The following is a 25,183-nucleotide window of genomic DNA, read 5'->3' as shown; positions in this document are numbered from 1 at the left end:
CTTCCAGCCCCTTCGCTGCCCCCTCCCTCCGCCCATTGATTGATAAAGGTGCCGGCCTGGCCGGCTTCCCCGCCTGACGCCACAGCGCACTGCACGGCGGCCGCTGCGGGAGCCGGAGCATGAGCGCCGCCGCTCACTCGCCCGTGGGGCAGATGGAGGGCAGCGCCGAGCGAGAGCCCCTGCCGCCGGGCTGGGAGGTGAAGATCGACCCGCAGACCGGCTGGCCCTTCTTTGTGGATCACAACAGCCGCACCACCACCTGGAGCGACCCGCGGCTGCTGGCGGAGCCGCACAAGGTGCCCGCTGGGGAGCCACGGGGGGGCGGCGGGAGGGGGCTCCGCGCCGGGAACTTTGTAGTGAAGGGCCCGGAGCTCGTCCTCTGCGCAGCGCCGGGCACGGCAGGGGGCAGAGCAGAGCCCCGGGGGGGGTGGGGGGTGCGTGAAGGGACGGGCTTCTGAGCCCCCCCTCGGTACATGGTCATTGTGGGGGGAACCCCCCCTCGGTACATGTCAATTGCGGGGGGGGGACAGCCTCCCCCCCGGTACATGGAAAATGGGGTGGGGGGAGGCGTAGCCGGGCCTCCCCTCGATACATGGTAAAGGGAGGGGGGCAACAGGCCCTCCCCTCAGTACATGGCAAATTCGGGGAGGGGGAGCAGCCGTCCCTCCTCTCCCTACATGGCAAATGTGGCGGGGGGTCGGCCAGCTGGCCCTCCTCTGGGTACATGCTAATTTCCGGGGGGAGATCGAGGGTCAGTGGCAGAGCCGCCTGCCCTCTCCTCAGTACATGGTAGTGCGGGGGGGGGGGGGGTGAGGGGCAGTGGCAGGGCCATCTGCCCTCTTCTCTCCTCAGTACATGGCAATGTAGTGAGGCCAGGAGCTGCCTTTTGTCTCTGACGCACTGCAGTCCTTTTTTTGTGCATTAAATCATTTGATACCTTAGCCCTGTAATGTTTATTTAAAGGTGGTTAAGTCCACTCAGCCTGTCTGGGGAGACACAAACTCTGATTTATTTTTCAGATGTGTATAGTTTAAACAATGGACATCACTAAAAAAAAACCTTCCTCGTCAAGGTTTTTTTTTTCCTGACTAACTGTCTCAGTAATTTTGCTCTCTGGTTTGGTTTTGTTTTAAAGTATGCTTATGGGAAACCCATCTCTCACTCCAAATATGTCCATGTAAAGAGAAGTAGCTGAGAGGTAGAGAGTAGTCATGATTTTTCTAGGTGCCTTCATAAATGGATCTTTAAAGTAAACCTGTCTTAGTTTAAAGAAATGCTGAATTTATAGTGTCCCTACATTTAATCAAAATAAGTGTTTTTTGTTAGATTTAGGCAATAACCAGGAGAGAAGGAGCTGGAAACTCCCTAGATGAACTAGGAAGTTTTTTTAGAACCTAGTGGAAAATAAGAAGTTTATTGGCAGATGTTTGTTTACTTTGTTTTAAGTGCTGGTATGCTAAACTTTGTCCCTGCCTTTATTTTTGAAACCATATTACTGATGGTCATAAAGCATTACTGTCATAGGACTAACACAGGGACCAATTCTGCTATCTTTACACCCTGAGTTCCCGGCCTACATAGAAGAGGGCTGTACAGAACTCTGCAGCACATCAGAGGAAAGAAAGCTCCCAATAAAATATGGAAGGTGCTGTTCAGGCCAGTGCTGAAAGAAGTTTGGGTGAGCTCTATGTTTCTGTATATTGGACTGGTAGTCTGAACACCTGATTGCTTCAGCTGCGAGGGAAGGTTCCTGACACTTTAGAAATCAGCCAAAACTTCCAACTGTTGCCTTAAAAATGATGCAGTGCTGGTGGTCTGAGGCTTGTAAAGGTAGCAGGTTATTGTAGAGCTCCAAAGTAGTTAGATCATCAGGACAACATTCAGTTCAAACTAATCCTGTAGATAACTATTGTTTCACCATTTTATCAGCACACTGGAAGGACTTAGGGCCTGTTAGTGGACAGTATTGTTGTCTGTGTTGATATATAAGCAGAAGCCTACTGTAACAACGTTTATTTGTTTTTGAATTATGTTTGAAATACTGTAAAATAGACAATTCTGTAGAGGTCTGGAGTGCATTTTTATAAATCAGCCCATGCAAAGTGATTTTTTTTTTTTTTGACTAATGACAACCATTTTTTGTGCAATTCTGACACTTGTAACCTTATTCATTAGTGTAAATATTGGAGCTTCAAACACTAAATGTAACAGGGAATACTTTTTTAAATTCCTCAGTTTTAGAATGATGATTGAATAAAATTTGTTATTACTCATTTTGTGAATGCAGGTCACTCAGAGTACAAGCAATACAGTACATAAGGGAAGCCAGAGGGACTGATTTTTCTTCACACTGGTGTGAATCAGGAGTAACTCCACAGAAGTCAATTGAACTACATGGGTATAGAACCAGTGTGAAAGGAGATTTTCTGTATTTAATCCAGATTTTACAAAACAGTTTTTTCATTTCTATTTTCATTTTTGTAAATGTTCTTCTCAAATGCTTTGATAGGCACTGTTTAACTTAATGACAAAGTAAATTATGTAATTTTGGTGCTATGGTGAAGATCTCAGAAAAATATAAATCGGTCAGTATTAAATAAACACTATATAAACAGCTTTAGTTCATCTTCAGACAGATTGTCTGCATAGTGTAATGGGGTCCCAGACAGCATTGACACTACTATAAACAAATAATAAATATTGATCGGTGTTTTAGGTAACCATAACACTTTCTTGAAGAATAAAGAGTGCAATTTTTGAATTACCTGTTATAAATTTGCCATCTCTTGGGAAATTAACAAATGTCTCCTCTAATTTGTTTAAGATAAAAAGTCAGATTTAAGCAGCTTTTGATAATCATCTGAAAACAGGAAAATTTTGAATTATGGTGGATCAGAGTTCTTCCTTTGTGATTGAAACAAAATAAATTCCAGCCTGATCTGATGTGAAATCTGTAGTAATGGAAAGTAACTCCTTTCCTGTCAGGTTTTAGGGATTATTTTACAAATCCGTTTGGAAGTAGTTTGAAGGGAAAATGTACACGCTTCTATATAAAAACAAGAAACAATTGCACCTACCTTTGAAGAGATATTATGAAATAAATTTTCCTAATAGGAAAACTTGGAAAATACTCTCAAAAACAGGCATTTATATGAACAGCTTATCAAGATAAAGGTTAGTGCTTCCTGAGAAGGAAAGGAAAATTGTTGATTTAATGCTCTATTCTGTTACTGACATCAGACACAAACTCCAGTTGATTTCACTACCAGTTTTGCATGAATGGCCTGCTAGGGCCTTTAGAGTTTGGGCCTGAATTTAGAATCACCTATTCAAATTAGGGAGCAGATTCTGGCACCTTCACTCTGGTTTAAGTAGCATTATATTTCACTAGTAGTCCTATTGACTTCACTGGAACTATTTGTGGAGTAAGGTCATAAAGGTTTTAAATTCTGGCCCTCGAGATATTGTGTGTCCCCCTAAATAAGAATTCTGAGCTGTCAAATTTTGCTACTTAATTGGCATACTTTAACAAACAGAACAAAAAATTAATCTCTGGCTTCACATTCAACTGTAAATACAAAAATATTTCTGAAGGGGCATTCATTATGACGCTTGTGTTAATGAATGGCGGAGATCAGATTTTGTATGCAGTCAAAAGGAGGAAAACTTTCAAACAGCTTCCTTGTTTTCTCACTCCTGTACCTAGTACAACTCAAACAGAAGAGGAAGTTTTTGTTTTGATCTCAAGGATGAGCTGAGGAGTAGAAGAACTAAAATTTTCATTCTTTACCCTGCTACACTTGGATAGTTCAAAAGAGACCAAATGTTTTCTGAGATTTCAGTAATGCCCTGTTCTTTTGGAAAGCTCATAAATGCAGCTAGTGAAACCACTGACGGTGGACCACCCTGGTATTGGTGCTAAAACACCAGTTTCAAATTATCTACATCCTCTTGGTAATTCATCCTTTTGAGTGACCTGTGCAGTGAAATTAACTTACAAGGACTACAGCAGTGAAATGAAACGCAAAGTGAGAAGTCATTTTCTAGCTAACTGAATAATAACTTTTGTGAGACCATTAGTGATAATGAAGCCCCCTTATTTCGGTCATGTTGGGCATGATTCTCCTTTCATTTATTCTGGTTTTACACTGGTGTTACTTCATTGATTTCAATGGTATACTAGACCTATTATCCCTTAAACCCCTAATCCAAGCCCCGTTTAAGTCAATGGAACCAGGCCCTCAATTACCAGTTAACTGTGGAGTACAATACATAGCAGCAACCACGTGAAGATGTTCTGGTTATTTTTTGTTATTTACTGTTGCCCACTTCCCCCACATATATGAAGAGCAGACACAATACGTTTATGCAGTTTATTAGGTTTTGTGGGAGGAGTGGTGGTTGTAGGTAAGTCTCTCAACTTTAACAGTTTATGGCCCAGTTATTTGTATGGAATGAAATGGAATGTCAGAATGGATTTACGGACATTGTCCGGAGATTAAGGAGTGTAAAATCTCCAACTAGACTGAAGTGAACAGAAATAATGTTTTTGGTAATGACTGAAAAGCATTTAGAGTATGAAGGCAAGTTCTTTAATAGTTATTTTCTCCCAGGATACGAACTACTAATTTATTGAATGACTTGCTGGCACTTTCAATACTGTGGACCACATAACTTATTACATTTCTATTAGAGAAGTGTTTTCCAGCAAATACCATTGCTTTTCCTTTAGTTTCTTTGTTAATAACCATCTTCCCTTGGGCATGTATGCCATTTGTTTTCCTGAGTAATTAATGTCATAACTCAGCATGGCTTTTGCCAAGATTATTTGAAATGGTGGGTCAGTCTACTAAGTTGTTCAGTGGGAGCCCCCGAACTTTTGAAAATGGAAATGGACCAAATTTAGCTAGGGAGGATGGTTTCAGGGAAGGGCTTGAATGGTTTCAGGAAAGGGAACACATCGACAAGGCTTAAATAAGTGTTAACTAATGTCCCACTCATATGTATTCTTTTTACATGGACTACTCCCCTTTGATGTTTATTCTAACTAAAGATGGGTCACAGGTGTTAACTGCAGAGAGAGATTCACTGAATAGATGTGATGGTCATCAATGGCTCAGAGGCATAGTAGGTTGGGGATCTTAGTTGTGAATCCCTAGACTCCTCATAGATCATAGAATATCAGGGTTGGAAGGGACGGGACCTCAGGAGGTCATCTAGTCCAGCCCCCTGCTCAAAGCAGGACCAATCCCCAACTAAATCATCAGCCAGGGCTTTGTCAAGTCTGACCTTAAAAACTTCTAAGGAAGGAGATTCCACCACCTCCCTAGGTAACGCATTCCAGTGTTTCGCCACCCTCCTTGTGAAAAAGTTTTTCCTAATATCCAACCTAAACCTCCCTCACTGCAACTTGAGACCATTACTCCTCGTTCTGTCATCTGCTACCACCGAGAATAGTCTAGATCCATCCTCTTTGGAACCCCCCTTTAGGTAGCTGAAAGCAGCTATCAAATCCCCCCTCATTCTTCTCTTCCGCAGACTAAACAATCCCAGTTCCCTCAGCCTCTCCTCATAAGTCATGTGTTCCAGTCCCCTAATCATTTTTGTTGCTCTCCACTGGATGTTTTCCAATTTTTCCACATCCTTCTTGTAGTGTAGGGCCCAAAACTGAACACTGTACTCCAGATGAGGCCTCACCAGTGTCGAATAGAGGGGAACGATCAAGTCCCTTGATCTGCTGGCAATGCCCCTACTTATACATCCCAAAATGCCCTTGGCCTTCTTGGCAACAATGGCACACTGTTGACTCATATCCAGCTTTTCGTCCACTGTAACTCCTAGGTCCTTTTCTCCAGAACTGCTGCCTAGCCATTTGGTCCCTAGTCTGTAGCGGTGCATGGGATTCTTCGGTCCTAAGTGCAGGACTCTGCACTTGTCCTTGTTGAACCTCATCAGATTTCTTTTGGCCCAATCCTCTAATTTGTCTAGGTCCCTCTGTATCCTATCCCTACCCTCTGGCGTATCTACCTCTCCTCCCAGTTTAGTGTCATCTGCAAACTTGCTGAGGGTGCAATCCACACCATCCTCCAGATCATTTATGAAGATATTGAACAAAACCGGCCCCAGGACCGACCCTTGGGGCACTCCACTTGATACCGGCTGCCAACTAGACATTGAGCCATTGGTCACTACCTTTTGAGCCCGACAATCTAGCCAGCTTTCTGTCCACCTTATAGTCCATTCATCCAGCCCATACTTCTTTAACTTGCTGGCAAGAATACTGTGGGAGACAGTGTCAAAAGCTTTGCTAAAGTCAAGGAACAGCACATCCACTGCTTTCCCCTCATCCACAGAACCAGTTATCTCGTCATAGAAGGCAATTAGATTAGTCAGGCATGACTTTCCCTTGGTGAATCCATGCTGACTGTTCCTGATCACTTTCCTCTCCTCTAAGTGCTTCAGAATTGATTCCTTGAGGACCTGCTCCATGATTTTTCCAGGGACTGAGGTGAGGCTGACTGGCCTGTAGTTCCCAGGATCTTCCTTCTTCCCTTTTTTAAATTTGGGCACTACATTAGCCTTTTTCCAGTTGTCCGGGACCTCCCCCGATCGCCACGAGTTTTCAAAGATAATCCTGTCGCATTGAATGGCATCTGCCATGAAAGTAACACTTCTGAAAGCGGCCCTTCTAGCAAAGATCTCACATCACTGGACAATGCTGATTGCCTTGAAGTGATGCAAACAAACTGTCTGCATTGCTTAGAAAGACCGATAGGTGTATGCAACTATGCCCCAGGTGCTCGAATTTCCAAAGTCTCCCACCCCACCACTATAATTCATTTCTGACTGTATTTACATTTGTCCCTTCAATTCCTCATCAAACTCCAATCTTGGTTCACTAGACCCACACATGGGTGGTTTTTTCAAAAATGCTCAGCATTGACCTAACCCTTCTCCCATTCAAGTCAATGGTAAAATTCCCACTGACTCAAATAAGAGAAGAATTTGGCCAGTGGTAAACAGTTTTGAAAATCCCACCCACTGGTTCTGCTTCTCTGTTACCTTGCACCTCATACCATCTCTTACTCCAGTCAAGGTAAGTGCACAGTGGTTGTAACATGCTACCAGATTTTATTTCGCAAACGTTTTATACTCGGTTTGCACTGGTGTGAGTGACTACACAAGGCAGTGGAGAATTAGGGCAATCAAGGTCCACAGATTCACACTTTCATGGGCATAGAAGCTGTATTTTTTTTTAACTCCCTAAATTATACATTTTGGAACTGGATTAGTCGTGATACACCCTCTTACCTACAGGTGGAGGAAAGATTTGTGCCAGTGTTCCTCCTAGTGAGGAGTCTTTAACACCTACAACTGATGCACAAACATGACTGTTCATTATGCCCATGTGATAAATAGCATTGTATTTGATTAGACAATAGTAAACCAGGTGCAGAAAAGTTTGGGCTGGAAGGGACCTTGTGAGATTAATTAGTCTATCGCCTCATGCTGAGGCAGGACCGAGTATACCTAGACCGTCCCTGACATTCCTATGTTTCTTTCAAACATAGATACCTATCGGAAATGAGTTTCAGTGGACTAACAGTACCATTCTTCTATGCTGTGAACTCCTCTTCACTCCTCTTCTGTGGCATCAGTACTACGTTCTTGCCCTGTTTTTACCCCAAATTATACCTCCTGATTCTGCTTCCAAAGAAAATATAAAAGTAAAAGGGGCTGCAAGCCCGAGAGGTGGCTAAAGAGAGGCTTTTTTTGCAACTGGTGCTAGGGAAATCTTATCAGTAAATAGGGTGCGGCATAAGTGTTTTTACAGTGTGGAAAAATTAATCTATGTGGATGAAATGCTATTTTAGGGAGTGATGCCAGAGGACTACCCTATGCACAATTAAATCAAGATGAGAATTCAGGCAGCAGAGATGTCCTGTGAAGTGAATGACTGATCACTTGTTCGCTATTTGCTTTTCTTTCATGAGTGGCAGCATGTTGCTGCGGCTTGAGATTCATCCCGTCTCCTATGCTCTGAGTTCATGGGACACAGCCAGTATTTGGTTAGTCTCTAAGGTGCCACAAGTCCTCCTTTTCTTTTTGAGAAGACAGACTGGCCACCTGCTGCTTAAGGAAAATCACGTAATGAACAGAAGTAGCTTGGTATAGCACGTTGTTATTAGGATCCTTGGCAAGATAACTCCTGTTGGCAGAGTCTTAGTAGGCTTTACTTCAAGTTTATCCCTCTTAGAGACCGTCTCTCTTTGTGGATGTCATTGTTTTCTCAGAACATGTTCAATTCAGCCCAACTGATGCAATCTTCATGTGGGCCAGCTTCTACTTATTGACATAAAGGGCAAGTGTCTTCATGTTTTGTGGAAGGCCAGGATGTGATAGCCTAAGAGGAATCTGCTTGGTGAGCAAGAAAATTATAGCTATAATTCATAAAACAAGATTAGGTCATAGTACAGCCAAGTTGTGACTTTACAGCTAGAAGCATGGATCTCTGCTTTTGAACTACATAGAACTTACCCGTGGTTAGATTCTTTCCTTGCTTTTTTGGTCCACATCAGCATATTGTCACTATCCATCAGATAGAGTATGCATTAATGGAATATTTGCAAGGTATATATTAACTACTTTGGTTAACAGAAAAGCAAACCATAAGCCTTATTTGCCTGCATATGTGAAAGGCATGAAATAAAACCCCAGCATTAAACAAATAAAACATCAAAAGCAAGCAGCCTGTTGTACAAATAATGATGTGACAGATTAGATGCCTTATTAAGACAAATTCATGAGACTAAATATGTTCATGAGTTATCCTATCTTTCTTCAGTCATTAGTTAATGATGCCTCACTCAATATATATGAACACTGACTGTAAGTGAGTGAGAGAATATGAATATGAAAATCCTGAGTAGGTGAACTTTTGAATTACAGCAGTAGAAGCAGTATGGTCCAGTGGACTGAGCACTGGACTGGGACCTAGGAGATGGTAATTCTGCCCTTAAGTGGCTATATGACCTTGGTGAAGTCAACTAACCTCTGCCCCTCTTACCCACCTTTTGTAAAATGCTTTGAGAACTATGAATAAAAAGCACTTTGTAAGCACTTATTATTAATCCATGAAAACATAGCATCGCTGAGGGAACTGGTTAGATTAAAACTTTTAATTAATATTTTTAAGTAAATTACTGTTGACCAGTGGTGCCTAAACTTTTCCTTCATGGGGGCTGACCCAGGCCCCACTGCACCCGTTAGGGTGGCGCACCCCACAGTTTGGGAACCACTGGTATAGGCAGTCTGGGGTGTGCTGATTTTTACTTTTAATAAAGCCTCTTAATACTGATTAGTTAGCTAGCTAGATCAATTGTTATACATTTTTTGGGGGGGGGGATATTGGTTTGGCTGTAACTGAATTCCAAGAGGGCAAGCAGTCAGAATTTTTTGAGTTGCAGACACTTTTGGTTTCCTATAAAGTAAAAAATATTCTCATGTAAATGGAACTGGTGCATCCTTCTTAGTTCAGAAATATGAGCTACTATTATACTATCCTATAATGACACTTCTGTTTGAAAGTGGAATAGATATATGTGCAAAGAATACTACGTTACTAAAATGTCTCAATCAATTTTGGCAGGCACTTTTCCGTTTATTTTATGTTGGTCTCCTGACCTGTGGGACTCCTTGCTCCCTGAAAACATGGGACCAGATCCTGCAACTCTCACTCATGTGAAATAGAGCTTAATCCTGCCTTCATGGACTTCAGTGGGTGCAGAGTCAAATCCATAGCCTCCCTGAAGCTAGTGGCGAGGGTTACCAGAGTGAATTCAAGTTCTGCAACGTAACTTAAAACTTCCTCCTTTGGTGACCCTATAAGAGAAATCCCAAGGGTTTCTGTGAATGTTCATATAACACAGGCACATACAGTACGTACATTTGCCCTTAGTGCCTATCTGTTTCGATCTCTCTGTAAGAGCTATGGAAAAGCTAAGTATTATAATTAATATGTAAATCTTAGAAAGTCTCCCTTCTTTGGGTAGTGTAATTATACTGAACACAGCTTAATAAAATGTTACTGGCCACGTGTTCTGCAAGAAGCAAAAATGTTGCTTTTCAACTTTTTTCCTGTAGATCCTTGTAGTATTGTATATTTTGGAGTTCAGTCCTACTCTTCTTACTCATGCAAATTGTCTCCAATTTAAGAGACCTGCTGTAATGATGTGCATTCTAGTTTGCATCTAGCATGTTCTGGAAAATTTCAACATCTGTTGATAGAACAATATGGAAGAGTTAGAAGTGACTGAAAGCTCAGGCATGACCTCAGGATTTGACTAATTATAATAATTTTGGCCTCTGAAGAATGCCTGAGCAATCAGCTCGATGTGTTGGCCTTACCTCATCCTCCACACCAGGATGAGAATGCTAGTGTGCACAGGCTGTCGTCATAAGGATTCCTTCCCTTTCATCATGCCCTGCTTGCTGAGGGAACTCATTTAAAAGCTGTGAGTAAGGTTGAGAATCTTGATGTCCCTCCTCATCTGAAGCCAAGAGTAGGCTGTGGTGCCATGAAGCATTTGTGCTGGCTGCACTTTTGTTTGTCCTGGTGATGACCTCACAACAGCAGCATATGCCCTCTTCGCCAAGAGGGGTGATCATTGAAATGGCCCTTTAGCAGAGCTACGAGCACTGTGCATCTCTTTCACTTGCAGCTTGTTTGAAATGCAGCCACGCATTTTCCTCCCTGATTCGTGCAAGCATAATATGATCCGATTGCTCACTGTTCTTTAATGTGGTTGCCTATAAAGTGGTGGACTGGCTTTAAATTGCCACTGTTGATTTTAAAGCCATTTATGATGTAGGCTATATTTAAAACCTCTGAACAACTTTCTGAAGGGTTTCTGCATTCACATTCCACCTGCTTTTCAGGTCCCTCCCATCACATATAAGAGAACAGATGATCAGGTTTATCCTATGCCTTTAAGACCACTGTTGGACCTTACTTTTAACCTTCCCTTTTATTCATTTATCTTGGACTCCTCTATTTTTAGTTCTGAGATTTTTTCTTTTTAATTATAATGTTAGTTTTTTTAAAGTACTAAATGTTAATCTGCCCATCCATGACTGGGGATGGGGACTTTATCAATATTATTATGATTAAAAAATATTCGCATACTCTGTGGCACATTTTACCTTTGTAGCAGCAAGATGAGAGAGAGATTCCTTTTAGTCCATTATGCAGCACTGGTGCATAGGACTTGGATTTCTGCTTGCTTTATTTGAATTAGGATGGTCATCGACTAAGTTTTTAATCTCATTGTATTTTGTTTTAAACATTTCTTTTTATACCTGTGTCTTGAGTATGGACTCTGGCCTGTGTAAACATCTGTGTTCAGACATTGTTTATTGTAAGGCAAATAGCACATAAGAACTGAATATAAAAAGTACTGGTAAACATGACTTCTTCCTAAGCTGAACCCTGAGACTGAACATTCTTTAGAGGGGTTCCCATGTTCTCACCTTCATGGTACTACAGTGAAAATTCTGTGGTTGCTAATTCCCCTTCTCTTCCCCCATCCCAGTATCCTAGCTGTGATGTCATTCTTTTTATGTGCTAGAAGATTCCTGTGTGTGAGATGAGAAACTTCAGCCTTTTGTGCATAGCACTGTGAATTACACTTTCAGAAGATCCTTTTTGACCTAAAAACCCAATTATTGAAATCTCTGTTCTTTTAAGATATGCATTTACTATGATTTTGAACAATAATTAAGGATATGATTCTGTCATGGATTCCGTGACTTTCTGGGACCTCCGTGACTTCTTTTGAGGAAGCCCCAGGGCGGCCAGAACTGCTGACCAGCAGTCAGCCCCCAGGCCTGCTGGAGCAGCGATCCTGGAGTGGCTGGAGTTGGGTCAGCCCCCCTGGGGCTGGAACAGCTGCAAGCTCCAGCAGCACTCTGTTTGTCTCCTCTTCTCCCCCCCTCCCCCCACCAGGGTATTTTTAGTAAAGTCAGGGACAGGTCATGGGCTTCTGTGAATTTTTGTTTATTGCCCGCTACCTGTCCCTGACTTACTAAAAATACCCATGACAGAATCTAACCTTAACCGTAATAAAAGGCCAACTGTGCAATGGAACCAAAATCAGTTTGCAGTGATTTAATTTTAAAAAGCCTGTGCTCTTTCTGGGATAGTGTCTTGACTCCCTCTGGATAGATTTTAAAGATGTTTTTTACATACTTAGATTTATTTTTATGCTTAAGGACTTCTCTTTTCACTAGGAAAACCATTTATTTCTAGAGATTCTGAATTAGAGGAATAATCAAGAATCTGATGAATTTCACATTATCATTTAGATCTCATCTTATTTCAGTCTATGCTAAGGCCCAAACATCAATGAGAGAACAGAATTGGACCTAAAAGTAAGTAGTTCGGGGCAGATTGTTCTATCAGCAGACTGAGGTCATGAAAATTCAGAGTTCTGTGCTGGGTGACTCTGCAGCATCATTGTTCCCTTCCCCATGCTGCACAAAAGCTTTTCTGTAGAGATGACCTAGAGATCCAGGTTATCAGGTGTGGAGGGGACAGATGTCAACAAATCATTTCACCTCTCACCCTCCCCTCTACCAACCCTGCAGTAAATCCTTCCCCCCCCCCCCGTTAATATTATTAAAGGCTATGAAATTGTCACTTAGCATGAATTCAGGGGGCATCAGAGAGAGGACAGGAGAGTCCACAGTAGCCTACTTTCAATGAAGCTTTGCTACTATTGGGCCATTACAGGCAGAAAGACAGGGCAGGGGCTGAAACTTCAACACTGATGGTCCTTAGATTCATTCTTAATAAATATAAAAGAAAACAGCAGCTGTGAAAGGAATCAATGCAAACAGATTTTGGGTCCATTGTCTATCTGGGGTGAAATCCAGGCTCTGCTGAAGTCAATGACAGAACTCCTATTGACTACAGCAGCACCATGATGGACGTTATGGCCACTGAAAATCTAGAAAGGGTATCTCATCCGTCTCTTCAAAGTGCCTTTTCCAACTGAATTTACATGGAAAGATCTTGCGTAAAGGACTAAGGTTTAAAATTCTCCTCCATTACTCTGGATGTGAGATTGCACTTGCACTCATAGACCCTGAATGGAGGACCAAAACTTGACGTATTGTAAGGGCTGATCTGCAGTTACGATTTTACCAGCACAGATATTTTGGTAAGGAGTGTGATTTTGTTGTTGTTATTTTTGTTTACAAACATAGTTATGCTTATTTTGCTTCACCAAACCACAATAAACTATGCTGGTATAAGCATTTTTATACCAGTAGAGCTGCATCTACACTAGTGGTTTGTTTTTTTTTTCTCCTCCATTTTAAGGATGCCAGCTTAGTTAAAGCAGCGAACTTAAGCATAGACAAGGCCTTATTAACCCAAGGCCATGCTAAGCTACTGAATTAGCTGGTTGCTGGTATCACAAACCATGCAAAGAGGTTTCAGAAGACCACCGGGAAAAGGAAGTTATTTTTTTAATGTAAATCCATGTTTATTTTTATATGAAAAGAAATTGTTAACTATATTTGCATCAGGAACAATAGCTTCAGACCAAAATCAGCCACCTGTATTGTAAATGATCTTCCAGTATTTCTAGTTAGTTCAAGAAAAGACATCATTTACAGTTTACTTCTACTTCAGTGCTTAAAAAAAGAAATTATTTACATGCTCCTGCTGTTTGTTGACAATGCTAGTTTAAAATTTTATAGCAATGTGTGTATCCTTTGCTGCTGAGAATTACTACCATTTAAAAATCACAAATCAGTAATAAGGTTTTAAAATGCTTTGTGTAACCAGTTTTAAAAAAAAATAAAATTAATGCATTCAATTTGATGATTTCTAGATGTTGTACAAATGTTAAGCCTCCTAACACCCCCGAGACAGGAAATTGTTTTATAGACGGGGAAACTTATAAAGGATAAAGGGAAGTGACTTTGAGAGACACAAATCAGTGGCAGTTGGAAAACAAGTTACATCAATAGGATTGTGATTGCAGCTAGTTACATAGATTTCTTAGTGATGCATCATACATCACATTTGACTTTATTATTATCCAAGGTGCAGTTGCAAGGGCAAGTCAGAAGCATGGGGGAGATGAGGAGTGGGGAGGTGATGAAATAATAGGGATAAAATGAGGGAGGGGGAAGAGCAGCTGGACTAAAGAGGAGATGCTGCCACTGTGTCACTGTAGCACTTCAGTGTAGACGCTCCCTATGCTGATGGGAGGGTCGTTTCTCACATCAGTGTAGGTAATCCAGCTTCCTAAAGGTGGTAGCTAGCTCAATGGAAGAATTCTTCCTTTGACCAATCACTATCTAAGGTGAGGATTAGGTCAGCATAGTTACGAGTCTCGGGCATGTGGATTTTTCATACCCTTGAGAGATGTAGCTATGCAATGGAAGTTTCCAGTGTGGACCAACCCAGTGTTACCGACTAGTAAATTTAAATTAGTATGAATTAAATGCTAAAAAGAATAATCAGGATTATAAAAAATAGTTGTAATTGGATGACCTTCCTTATATTTGTGATTTATGTAATTCACAATTCATGCTACTTCTGGAGGCAGAGGGGGACAGAGAATTTTGTTGCTTTAGTGGGAGGTGCTCAGATGCTACAGTGATGAAGGCCATATAAACACCTTCATAGACAGATACATACATGTAGAAAGACAAATACTTAGCTACAGTTTTTATAATTGACCATGAAGAGAATTTGAGTACAGAGACTAACTATATTTGTAATTTTCCACAGGATGTATTTATACTTATTTACAGCTGTAAGTATAATGACAGATTACAGGAGTACAGTTCATGCTGTTCTGTTTAAGGTGGTGTCAATGTTTCCATTATAAACCCTATTTTCAGGATTTATAAGCGTGCTATAAAATTTCACTCCAGGCAAATCTTGGCATTTAAAAAAAACCCCACACAAACACGCCTCTCAGCCTCTTTGTTGTTGGGCTAGTTGTTTTACATTTCCAACCAGGGTCTGAGCTGTGGAGGCAGGATTTGTCAGATAGCTTTGAGATGGTTCACAAATTTAGGCAGTCTAAAGCGCCTGAAAATAAAACAACAAGGAGTCCAGTGGCACCTTGAAGACTAACCGATTTATTTGAGCATAAGCTTTCGTGGGTAAAAACCACCAGACTACTTGTTTTTGTGGATACAGACTAACACGCCTACCCCCTGATACTTGAAAATAAAATGTGTAGGGCCCTAACATGATCATATAGGATGAGATAAATCATATGGAGTGTGGTTGTGATAGAAGAAACCTTCACAAGGATTCACCTCATTCCGGATTGCTCTGTTGTGGGTTGGAATTGAGGTTGCAAGGCCCACCCTCAAACCTAGCAGGCTTCTGAGATTCCAAGGAAGATTTTTCCTCCGTACCGGCCCCAGCTTCCTGATAAGGTGTCTCAATTGGAGCTTTGCCAATAGGGACTGCCCTGCCATAGATATTCCATGGGAAAGATCCAATACAGCTTCAGGAGGCATCTTGTTTGGGGTCCTCCTGGCCCACCCAGGCTCTAAGCTCTCCATAGCACTGATCTTATACCCTGTGGGTCATCTTCTACAAGGTCCACAGGAGGAAAGGACAATACCACAGAGGTGGACAGATCGCCCCTTCCACACTAGTGTGGGGAAATCTGCACATGAGTCATCCCAGCTGGGTAGTATAATTCAGGCAGACATATCTAGCTACCCATAGATCTCTATCTATGGCAGCGTTTCTCAAACTGTGGCTCAGGACCCCAAAGTGGGTCACGACCCCATTAAAATGGGGTCCCCAGGGCTGGCTTAGACTTACTGGGGTACAGGGCTGAAGCTGAAGCCTGAGTCCTACTGTCTGGGGCCAAAGCTGAAGCCCGGGATCAAAGCCACGCCCAAGGGCTTCAGCCCTGGATGGTGGAGCTCAGGTTACAGGCTCCTTGCCTAGGGCTGAAGCCCTTGGGCTTTGCCACCCCTGTCCTGGGCGGGTGGGGGGGCTCAGGTTTCAGTCCCCCCTCCCAGGGTCACGTACTAATTTTTGTTGTCAGAAGGGGGTGACGGTGCAATGAAGCTTGAGAACCCCTCCTCTATAGAAAGGAATTTTCTTCAGAAGGATTGTGTGGAGCAGCTGTTGCAAATCAGGCATGGAATCTAATGACTCAGCCTAATCAGCAAGGTGTTTCTTCCGAGCACTGAATCATCTATTTTCCTGACTGCTAGGCAGCATGGTTGGCTTCACTCACTTGGCAGAAATTCTGCTTTGCACATGGTTTCAGTTGCCACTTGCTGACTGTTCTTGATTTTTCAGGTAAACTCAGTTTGCCAACATAAGTGTATGTCCCTCCAGTGCCTAGAGGGGAATTACTGCCAGTAGCGCTAAAAACATACTGGGTTGATCTAGATTTATATTTGCAGGGGTAAATCCATTGATACAGCAGGGAGGGTAAATTGGTGAAGAGGACCTAGTTGTTTCTACTAAGCTCCAGCAGCCCCAAGACCATCCATATGCAGGTGCTGATTCTTCTCTTGCATCTATTAAATCTGAAATAATAAATAGTTACACTAATATAAAACCTTTTCGAGATAAAATCAAACCCATAGTCTTTAATTGTATGCTAACCTAAAATTATTTTTCTCTGAAAACTTTTTGGGCCCAGTTTTCCTTTCTGACTTCAGTGGAGTTTCTCTTAATTTACACCAGTGAAAAAAAATTCAGGCTCTCTGACTCGAGCCCCTTCCCTCCTGGAAGCACTTCATATATGTGGTCCCATTAACTTTGTTAAAACAAATATAATTTATTCTCTGCAATTTTATAGCTTGCTGAGTTTCTTCAGTACTCTTTGTTTTAAGGAGACACTGGCATATGGGAGGCTCACTCAGTATCTAATTAGAAAATAATTAATTTTCATTTAGTGAATTGGTCTGCTTACATATGACCGTGCTACATAACTAAGTAATTTTTCTGATTACAACAGCACTTAATACTACAATAGAAATGTTAGAAATCCTATTATGTCCTCTTATTAAACTCTCCCTTTACTGAATAATGACATTACCGTCTTGTGTAGTAGAGTGCTTGTTATATGATCTTACTCAAATACATCTGGAACTTGGCCCTTAGGAGGGCCTCAAAATAGAATGACAGTTGCAGGAAGAACTTTATTAGAGGACTTATGAGGGATCTTGGTACAAACCTCTTCCGTCTTATGCAGAGTATTAGTATAAGCATAATCCAGCACCATAAATACTTATCTTTCATTAGCTTTGTTAGATTTCCTTTGGGTATCCTCCCTTTACTACTCTAGTCTTTTGTTATTCTCCCCTTAGCAGCTATTACAGCTGAATCACATTTAGCTGAAAGCAGATACATTTTTCAGTATCCAGCATCAAGAATACTCTTTTAATAGCCAGTGGAAAGAACAATACTGACAAACATTGCTTTTCTGATCATCTCCTGTTTTCTTGAGAATTGCTTTGTCTACAAATGGCCTTGATTCTAAAAGGTGCTGAGGGATCTCTTTCTGATCTCGCACTGTTGTAAATCAGACACATCTCCACTGAAGTCAGTGGAGTTACACTAGTATAAAGCTTCTGTGTGTCAGATCAGAATTACAATCATGAAATGTGAAACATTTGGATATGTTTAAGCTGAAAGTTGCTGTCTATGAGAAGTGAAAACTTTAAAAATATCCCTAGACAAATAATTTGTTCATCTTTTTTCCCTGCTGCCCACAATTCTGAATGATTAGCAGCTGTAGTTATCCTCTGCATTAGAATGTGATACCAGTTGCTCATGCAAAGGAATTTAATTAGAAATAAAGGAAGTTTTAAAGTTCTGACATACAGTTCTTTCATTACTTTAAAGATGGAGGTTTAAGGTTACTTGTTCTTATGAGTTGCATTGGTCCTAACTTCTAAACTTTTCCCATGTGGTGTTTTTAATTTTTAGGAGGGCCAGTCATCAGCAAATGGTCCTTCTCAGGATACTCCAAGGCAGCCACAAGTAAGAGAAGGAAGCTTGGGATACCCTCAACTTCGTGCTGGCTACATCCCTATTCCAGTTATCCATGAAGGTGCTGAGAACAGACAGCAGCATCCGTATTACTCCGTTCATCAACCTGGCATGCAACGATACAAAGCAGAAACTGTTCCCACCACAAAGCGGGCACAGTCACCTTTAAGGGGGGCTTACACCCACTCAGAATCCCCTGCTAGAGGACCAGCTGAAGCTGCTCAGACAGATAAACAATGTGGACAGACAACAGCAGCTGCAACAGCCCAAACTCCAGCCTCACATGGGCCTGAGGTAACTTGACAGTAGTGCAGGGGTGTGTTTTGGATTACTCTCCAACATTTGTGACCTAAAATGGCATTACAGCGGATTTATCCCTCAAAAGTCCAAAATTACCATAGAATTACATTTCCCCCAAATACTTTTGAAGTATTAATACAAACACAAAAATGTACTTTTTAATGATTCTACTAAGTCACTTCATTGTAAATGTTTACATTTTCTCTAGCATCACAGTGTCTCACTCACAAATGACTGTGCAGAAAGAATTGCACATAGATTGATTCTGTCTCTTGTCTCAGAAACAGAGGCACGTAGAGCCTGATTCTCCTCTCACACTGGTTGACTTAATGGAGTTATTCCTGATTTGCACCAATGTAAATGAGAGCAGAACTGAGCTTACGGTGTCCTGTGACATAACTATGAAACAATGTAAGTGCAAAAGCTAAAAACAAAACAAACCTGACAAAAAATAAAGGCTGTTAATAAATGAGACCATTTTAGAATCCACCAAACTGAACTATTTGCAGCTGAATATTTTTAAAGTGCATATTCTTTTTAAATGTATGTCATTTGAATTCGTTTAAAGCTTTTTTTAAAAGATGAACTGAAAAATAATTTTTCTGCCTATGCCCTTTACTAATTTGTTACTATATATTCATAATCAAAGATTTTTCATAAAAAAGATTCTGCTTGCTTTGTATCTCAGAAGTACCAGGACTTGGTTTCCTATTTTCTTTGGAGAGTTGGAGTTGAGATAATATCCTCACAACAGACTGAACCCTGAGCTTGAGTTTTCCCAGCCCTGAGTTGAATGGGGAGTGAATGTTGAATTTGAGCCATATTACATCTTTTAACTGAGTTTGTACTCAAATAGTGGCAGGATTCACTCTAAATATGATTGGCCCATACACCACATGATTTTAAAATTCTGCTAGCCACTATCTCGGCTAACAGTGTTTTGTCCGTGAAGCCCAGGGAGGCACAAGATAGAAGAATGAACCACTTACTGGGTTTTGGGGTTTTTTTGTTTGTTTGTTCAGTATGGCCAGAACCCCTAAACCATATTTGTGTAACCACTTTGGCCAGTCCTTTTTCCTCACAGTACGTTGTGCAAAAGGACTTCCAAAAGTATATTGCCCCTGTAATGTTGATGCCACTCTATGTGCATGTCTTCCAAGCAGTATCCCTTACTGAAGCACTTTGGGTCAGCTGTCCAGATTCTCAGAATTCCTTGATACAAACGGTAGCTGGTAGGGATACACAAAAACAGTGTGGCCACAAACTAAAGTGTGTTACCTGTAACGAGAGAACTGCAGCTGTGCCTTTAAGTGTGATGTAGCCAAGGTCTTATTTTCCCAAAATATCCAGCTAGTGCAGCTCTACCGATAGTACCAATGGTGGAAGCACTGGTGTAGACAAGGTGCCACCAGCATTTTAACTGTTCTGTTACTTAAACTCATTCTGAGCAGCGTTCAGACAACCGTGGATTAAAATGCTAAAACCACATTAGTATTGCTACCACCAGTGGAGTTACACCCCTGGGAAATTAAAGTCATTCTAGCATTCGCACCCCTATCCTAACAAGATACAAAACCACAGGAAGAAGTCCTAGTGTGGCAAAGGCAACATTGTTTATGTGACTGGGGGTTCTTTTCCCCCCTTTTGTTTGCTTAACTTTTTGCCCCACATCCAACCAGTTTAAACAAGAACAAAGTTTCAGAAAGAGTCTGATTAAATGTCCCCTCCCTCCTCAGGGAATGTTGCAGCTCAGGTTTCACCTGTTACAGTGATGCTTTCTCACTAGTTCTGCAGTTGTCCCGCAGGTCCCCTAGCAAAACCCGGGAAACCAAATCCTGATGTGCAAACAGATTCCACCACTACTCCTGTGTCTCTCCCCCTTTTTGGGGCGTGGGGGAGAAACAAATGTTGAGGCTGCCTGACAACATATTAATAAAATATAAATGTGAAACAGTTAACACTAATTAATAATCTTGTTTTTACAGCAACCTCAGTCTCCTACAACTTCTGACTCGCAGTCAGTTTCCCATCAGTCATCAGGTAGACCCGGTGCAGGAAGCCACCAGGTCCGTCGAGGTTATATTCCAATTCCTGTGATCCATGAGGAAAAAGGCCTTAGGCAACCACCACAAATATATCATCAGGCACAGAAGACACACTATCCTGCACAGCAAAGTGATTATCATGTCCACCAACCAGTGTATCACAAAATTCAAGCTGATGAGCGGGAGCCCAAACCAGCACGAGAGCAGTCCCCATTCAGAATGTCTCAGAAGGGTTCGTCAAGTCGTGAAAGTTCACCAGCCAGAGTTACCACTCAGATACAATCCCCAGTTCCCATCAGAGTACAGACAGTTGTGGACAGACCCCAGGTATGCAGGAAGATCAGAAAAATCTGATTTTTCTATAGTAATTGTGCTTTGTGTTAATAAAGTTAAAGATCTGGATTATACTAATAAGCACATAGAATTTCACAAACATAATGCCAGCATTAGATCCTCAGATCATGTAAATCCAGTATACACCAGCTGAGGACCTGGCCTTCAGTATTGTTGTTGACAGTGCCACCATGTTACTGAGGCACTATATTCTCATCAAAGCTAGCATTTCACGCAATAGGGTGCTAAAATTCTCATTCTCAAATGGGAAACTGTCAAAATTAGAGATTAAATAAAGAAGAAAAATTCAGGGATACTCTAAATCAATTCTGATTAAAACCCAGAACCTGATTCTCTTTTCACTTGCACCCTATGTAAATCTCAGTCAGTGGTGTAAGGGACATATACACTAGCGGAGAATTAGGCCCATGGGCTTTATAGTTACAATGCAACTTTGTCTCATTTATCATTGATTACAGCAGCAAATCCAGAAAGTAACTATTATTTATCATGATGAAAGGGGATTGGTAAAATCTACTCTACAGTCTGTTTCTACATACTGTACTTTCTCACTAAACTTGATTCATTCAGGGACAATGTGTACAATTCTGCAATTTGTTCAAGACCGTGAATTTCCACCATACAGACAGTAATTTTCTACAATGTAGTCCCGTGTATAGTATCCTAGACAAATTCTAAAATACAATACTATTTAGTGCTTGTCATCCAAAAGATTTTACAACATCTTACATTCACTAATTAAGAATCACAGCTTTAGTCAAGTGGGTATTATAATATCCATTTTACAGATAGGTAAACTCACATAGCAAGACACAGGACTAGAAACTAGGAGTGCTGACCAAGATTAGCACTTACTAGACTACAGTGCTTTTTACGTGCCTTTTCTGAAGTATAGTCACATGAGAGTCAGAGTGGTGTCTGATTTAGTGAAGGGGAGGACTATATTTTGATTAGATGCATTTACTGAAAAGAGCTGTATTTGTTTGATTTACAGTCAGCCATTCTGGAACAGTACTTGGGGGTCAAATTCTGCCCTCAGATACAGTTGCTCACAATATCTGAATATAGAATTAGGCCACTTGTACAGATCTGAATATAATTAAGCTTCTTACAGAGGCCACAAAGCAAGGATATTTAGAGTTGATATGACTTCAGCATTAAACAAAGATTGACGTATTCTCGGATTTCCATCACTTAAATCTGTAAGATAACTCTAAACCTCTCAAAGGTGCGCTTTTCCCATTGAAGTCAAAGGGAACAGAATTAAGTCAACCCTCAGCCCTTTTGAAAATCCCACCTAGAACATGAACAAAATAGTTAAAGGGGGTTGGGGGAAGCAAAATCCAGAATTAATGACGTGCTAAGTTTCACTGCTTGCTTTTTTTTTATTTATTTTTTTAAGGGCCAAACCTTAAGGCACTTAATTAGATTTTATCCAGTCTTTACTCAGGCAAAAATACTCTCTTCGGTGCATATCAGCTCTGAAAATTGGCCCATTTACTTAGGTACCCTACATCAATATTTAAACACCTAACTTTAGGAACCTATATCCAAAATAATTAGTCTAAGTGACTTTCCCAATGCCACACCATGAATCAGTGAAGGAAATGGGAAAAGAACTCTGGCTCTCGTGACCCCCAATCCTGTGTCCAGACCACAAAGCCTTGCTACCTTTGGTTTTTATGGCAATACATTGTAATTTGTTTTGATGCCCTTTTGTCTCATTCTGACAATTCGGTGACTTTCCACTTTTCTGCAGCAGCTGCACCAGGCAGGCACCGGCTACTGCTGGGGCAGTCTCGGGCCATTGCACCCCCACCAACAGAAGTTGGGCCTGGGAGGGGGCCAGGGTTTGGGGCATTGGATGGGGTGAGGCAGACTCTGGGTGGCGCCTACCTGGGGGGCTCCCCAGAAGCAGTGACATCCCCCTCACTCAGCTGCTAGGCAGAGACATGGCCAGGCAGCTCTGCGTGCTGCCTCTGCCCAGAGCACTGGCTTCACAGCTCCCATTGGCTGGGAACCACAGCCAATGGGAGCTGCAGGGGCAGTGCCTGCAGGTGGAGGCAATGTGCAGAGCTGCCTGGTGATGCCTCCGCCTAGGAGCTGAGTGAGGGGGGATGTCACCGCTTCTGGGAGCCCCCCAGGTAAGCACCACCCAGAGCCTGCCTCACATCGTCCTGTACCCTTGCCCCCTCCCACACCCAAACTCTGCTGCTGCTGGGGTGGGGATGCGCGGACACAGGTAGGGAGCCTGCCAGCCCCACCAACCCACCCCTCCACCAGCACGGGTCCTGAGGTGCGCGCAGCTACCCTATCTGCCCTTCCCCAGCACCTGCAGGGCCCCTGGGCAGTGCCCTCCAAGTTTTAGTCATGGGTATTTTTAATAAAAGTCTGAGACAGGTCACAGTCCATAAATTTTTGTTTACTGCCCATGACGTGTCCGTGATTTTTACTCAAAATACCCATGACTAAAACATAGCCTTAATTATAGTATATGAGCTTACTTATTTGTTGCAGCTGAGATCCACCATATTACTTCCTGCCCTTGGCGCATCCCCCCCAGGCCCAATGCTGAGTTGAGATTAGGGGGTAGATGCAGGGACCAGATCTTGCAGAATGGATAAGGGGTCTCTGTGCTGGCCCATTGCAGTCCATGTCTGGTCCCACTGCATCTCCTGAATGAAACAAAGGGGATGGATCTCAGTAGGAGAACAAATCTCCCAATAAAAAGACCAAGTTAAAGCTAATAAGATTTGGAAATAGTCTTAGGTCGGTAATGGCAATGTTTGCAAATCTGGATTTTACCAGTGCTAGTTGTCTATTAAGAAGTTGGTGTTAATACTAATATTTTTAAGCAGCATCTTTCAATTAAGCCTCAGTATGATGGAAAAGATTTGAGACCTAGATTTTTCCAAAGGGACTAGTGATGTTTAGGTGGCTGAGTTTTTTGGATACCTGACCTGAGACAGCACATTCTGAAAATCAGGCCTGTTTAAGGTGTCTCAAATTGAGCAGCCAAAATCACTAGTCACTTTTTTGAAAATCTTTTGACCTGAAAATTGTATTTTTTGTTTACAAATGAAGTAGCATTGTTTTCATGTCTCAGAATAATAAACTTTCTTCCTTCAGGTTTCTCTGCAACAAATCCCACCCCAAGAAACACTACATGAAAGCATACCTGAAAACAAGGCAAGCCCATCAGGAACTGAGATGCCTTCATCTTATATCCCAATTCAAGTCATTCACAAAGAACCAGATTCTAAACCACCACCACAGAAACCTCCGCCCACTGCAGAAAAGGTTGATGAAAAGGTTGATAAAACGATTCCCTGTCCTGCTAAAAGTGCACATCCAGAGGAGAGGCTTGCTTCTGAAGAAACTTCACCACAGAAGATGATGGATGTGGAAGAGACACAGAAACATCCTGGTGTCTTGAAAGTGGAAGCAATTCTAGAGAATGTTCAAATGCTTGAACAGGCAGTTGATTCTTTCAAAGGCAAGAAAAATGACAAAAAATACTTGATGATTGAAGAGTATTTGACCAAAGAGTTGCTAGCCCTAGATTCAGTGGACCCCGAGGGTCGTGCAGATGTGCGCCAGGCCAGGAGAGATGGTGTAAGGAAGGTTCAGAATATTTTGGAAAGACTTGAACAGAAAGCAGAAGACGTCCCAGAGGTAGTTCATGTTTATGGACTTCAGTCAACCTTGATGGAGAATAATAAGCCACCACAGGAAATCATGGAGATTGATCCTGTGGCGGACAAAACCAGGAAAGATACAAGTAATGAAGGTGCCAAAGAGGAAACCAAAATGGAAACACATCAACCTGAAACTAAGGAAGAAGTATTTACCAATCTTGCCAGCACAACAAACACAGTTAATAACCCAACTGAACCATAGCCACATGTTGAACTTTAAAGCTCTCAGACTTTATAACTAGAAATGTGTTAAGTGAATTTTAAGTTGCATGCATTTCAGAAGCTTTTCATCCATTGGTTTTTAAATCAACATAGCAGCTTGGGACACACACACTTGCGGGGGGGAGAGGCTATAAAGAAAATGATGCATTTATCCTGTATTCTTACACTTTATAAAGAGACATGTTTCAAGAACGAGTCTTGTTCTTAAGATACTTTCGTGCCAGCTGGATGCAAAAAATGCCTCTGGGTTAACATTGATACGTGTTGTATTTTAATGTTTCTTCTGCAGGTAATTTTTGTAAAATCAAAGCCCTGCCTCACCAGAATACCAAACCCTTCTACAAATGTAGCCACTCTAGCAAGAATATTTTATTTTTAATGTTCACAAATGGGCACTTTAAGTAAAGATGCATAGAAAGTGTGTAAGAAATTGTAGAGCTATTTATATGTGTGAAAGACTTCAGTGCTATATTTTAAAAGGGAAATAAAATAATATAGAAATCTGA

General features: G+C 41.6%; 1 protein-coding gene across 1 annotated transcript; it reads left to right on the top strand.

Moving 5' to 3' along the window:
* BAG3 (BAG cochaperone 3) lies at window positions 1-25,183 on the top strand. Its single transcript, XM_073354216.2, has 4 exons — window positions 1-296; window positions 17,996-18,352; window positions 20,344-20,730; window positions 23,887-25,183. Exons 1-4 carry the CDS (start codon window positions 120-122, stop codon window positions 24,655-24,657), a joined length of 1,692 nt encoding a protein of 563 aa, XP_073210317.1. The 5' UTR covers window positions 1-119; the 3' UTR covers window positions 24,658-25,183.

The sequence above is a fragment of the Lepidochelys kempii genome, chromosome 7, assembly GCF_965140285.1.
Source record: "Lepidochelys kempii isolate rLepKem1 chromosome 7, rLepKem1.hap1, whole genome shotgun sequence".
Lineage (NCBI taxonomy): Eukaryota > Metazoa > Chordata > Testudines > Cheloniidae > Lepidochelys > Lepidochelys kempii.
Note: the sequence above shows the minus strand (reverse complement) of the source record. Positions and strands in the feature narration are given on the sequence as shown.

What these genes read in the sequence shown, in the direction of transcription:
- BAG3 (XM_073354216.2), top strand. Translation starts at nt 120, where the DNA reads ATGAGCGCCGCCGCTCACTCGCCCGTGGGGCAGATGGAGGGCAGCGCC. An exon ending in TGCTGGCGGAGCCGCACAAG is followed by an intron (nt 297 to 17,995) that starts GTGCCCGCTGGG and finishes TTTAATTTTTAG; the next exon opens with GAGGGCCAGTCATCAGCAAA. An exon ending in CAGTTGTGGACAGACCCCAG is followed by an intron (nt 20,731 to 23,886) that starts GTATGCAGGAAG and finishes TTCTTCCTTCAG; the next exon opens with GTTTCTCTGCAACAAATCCC.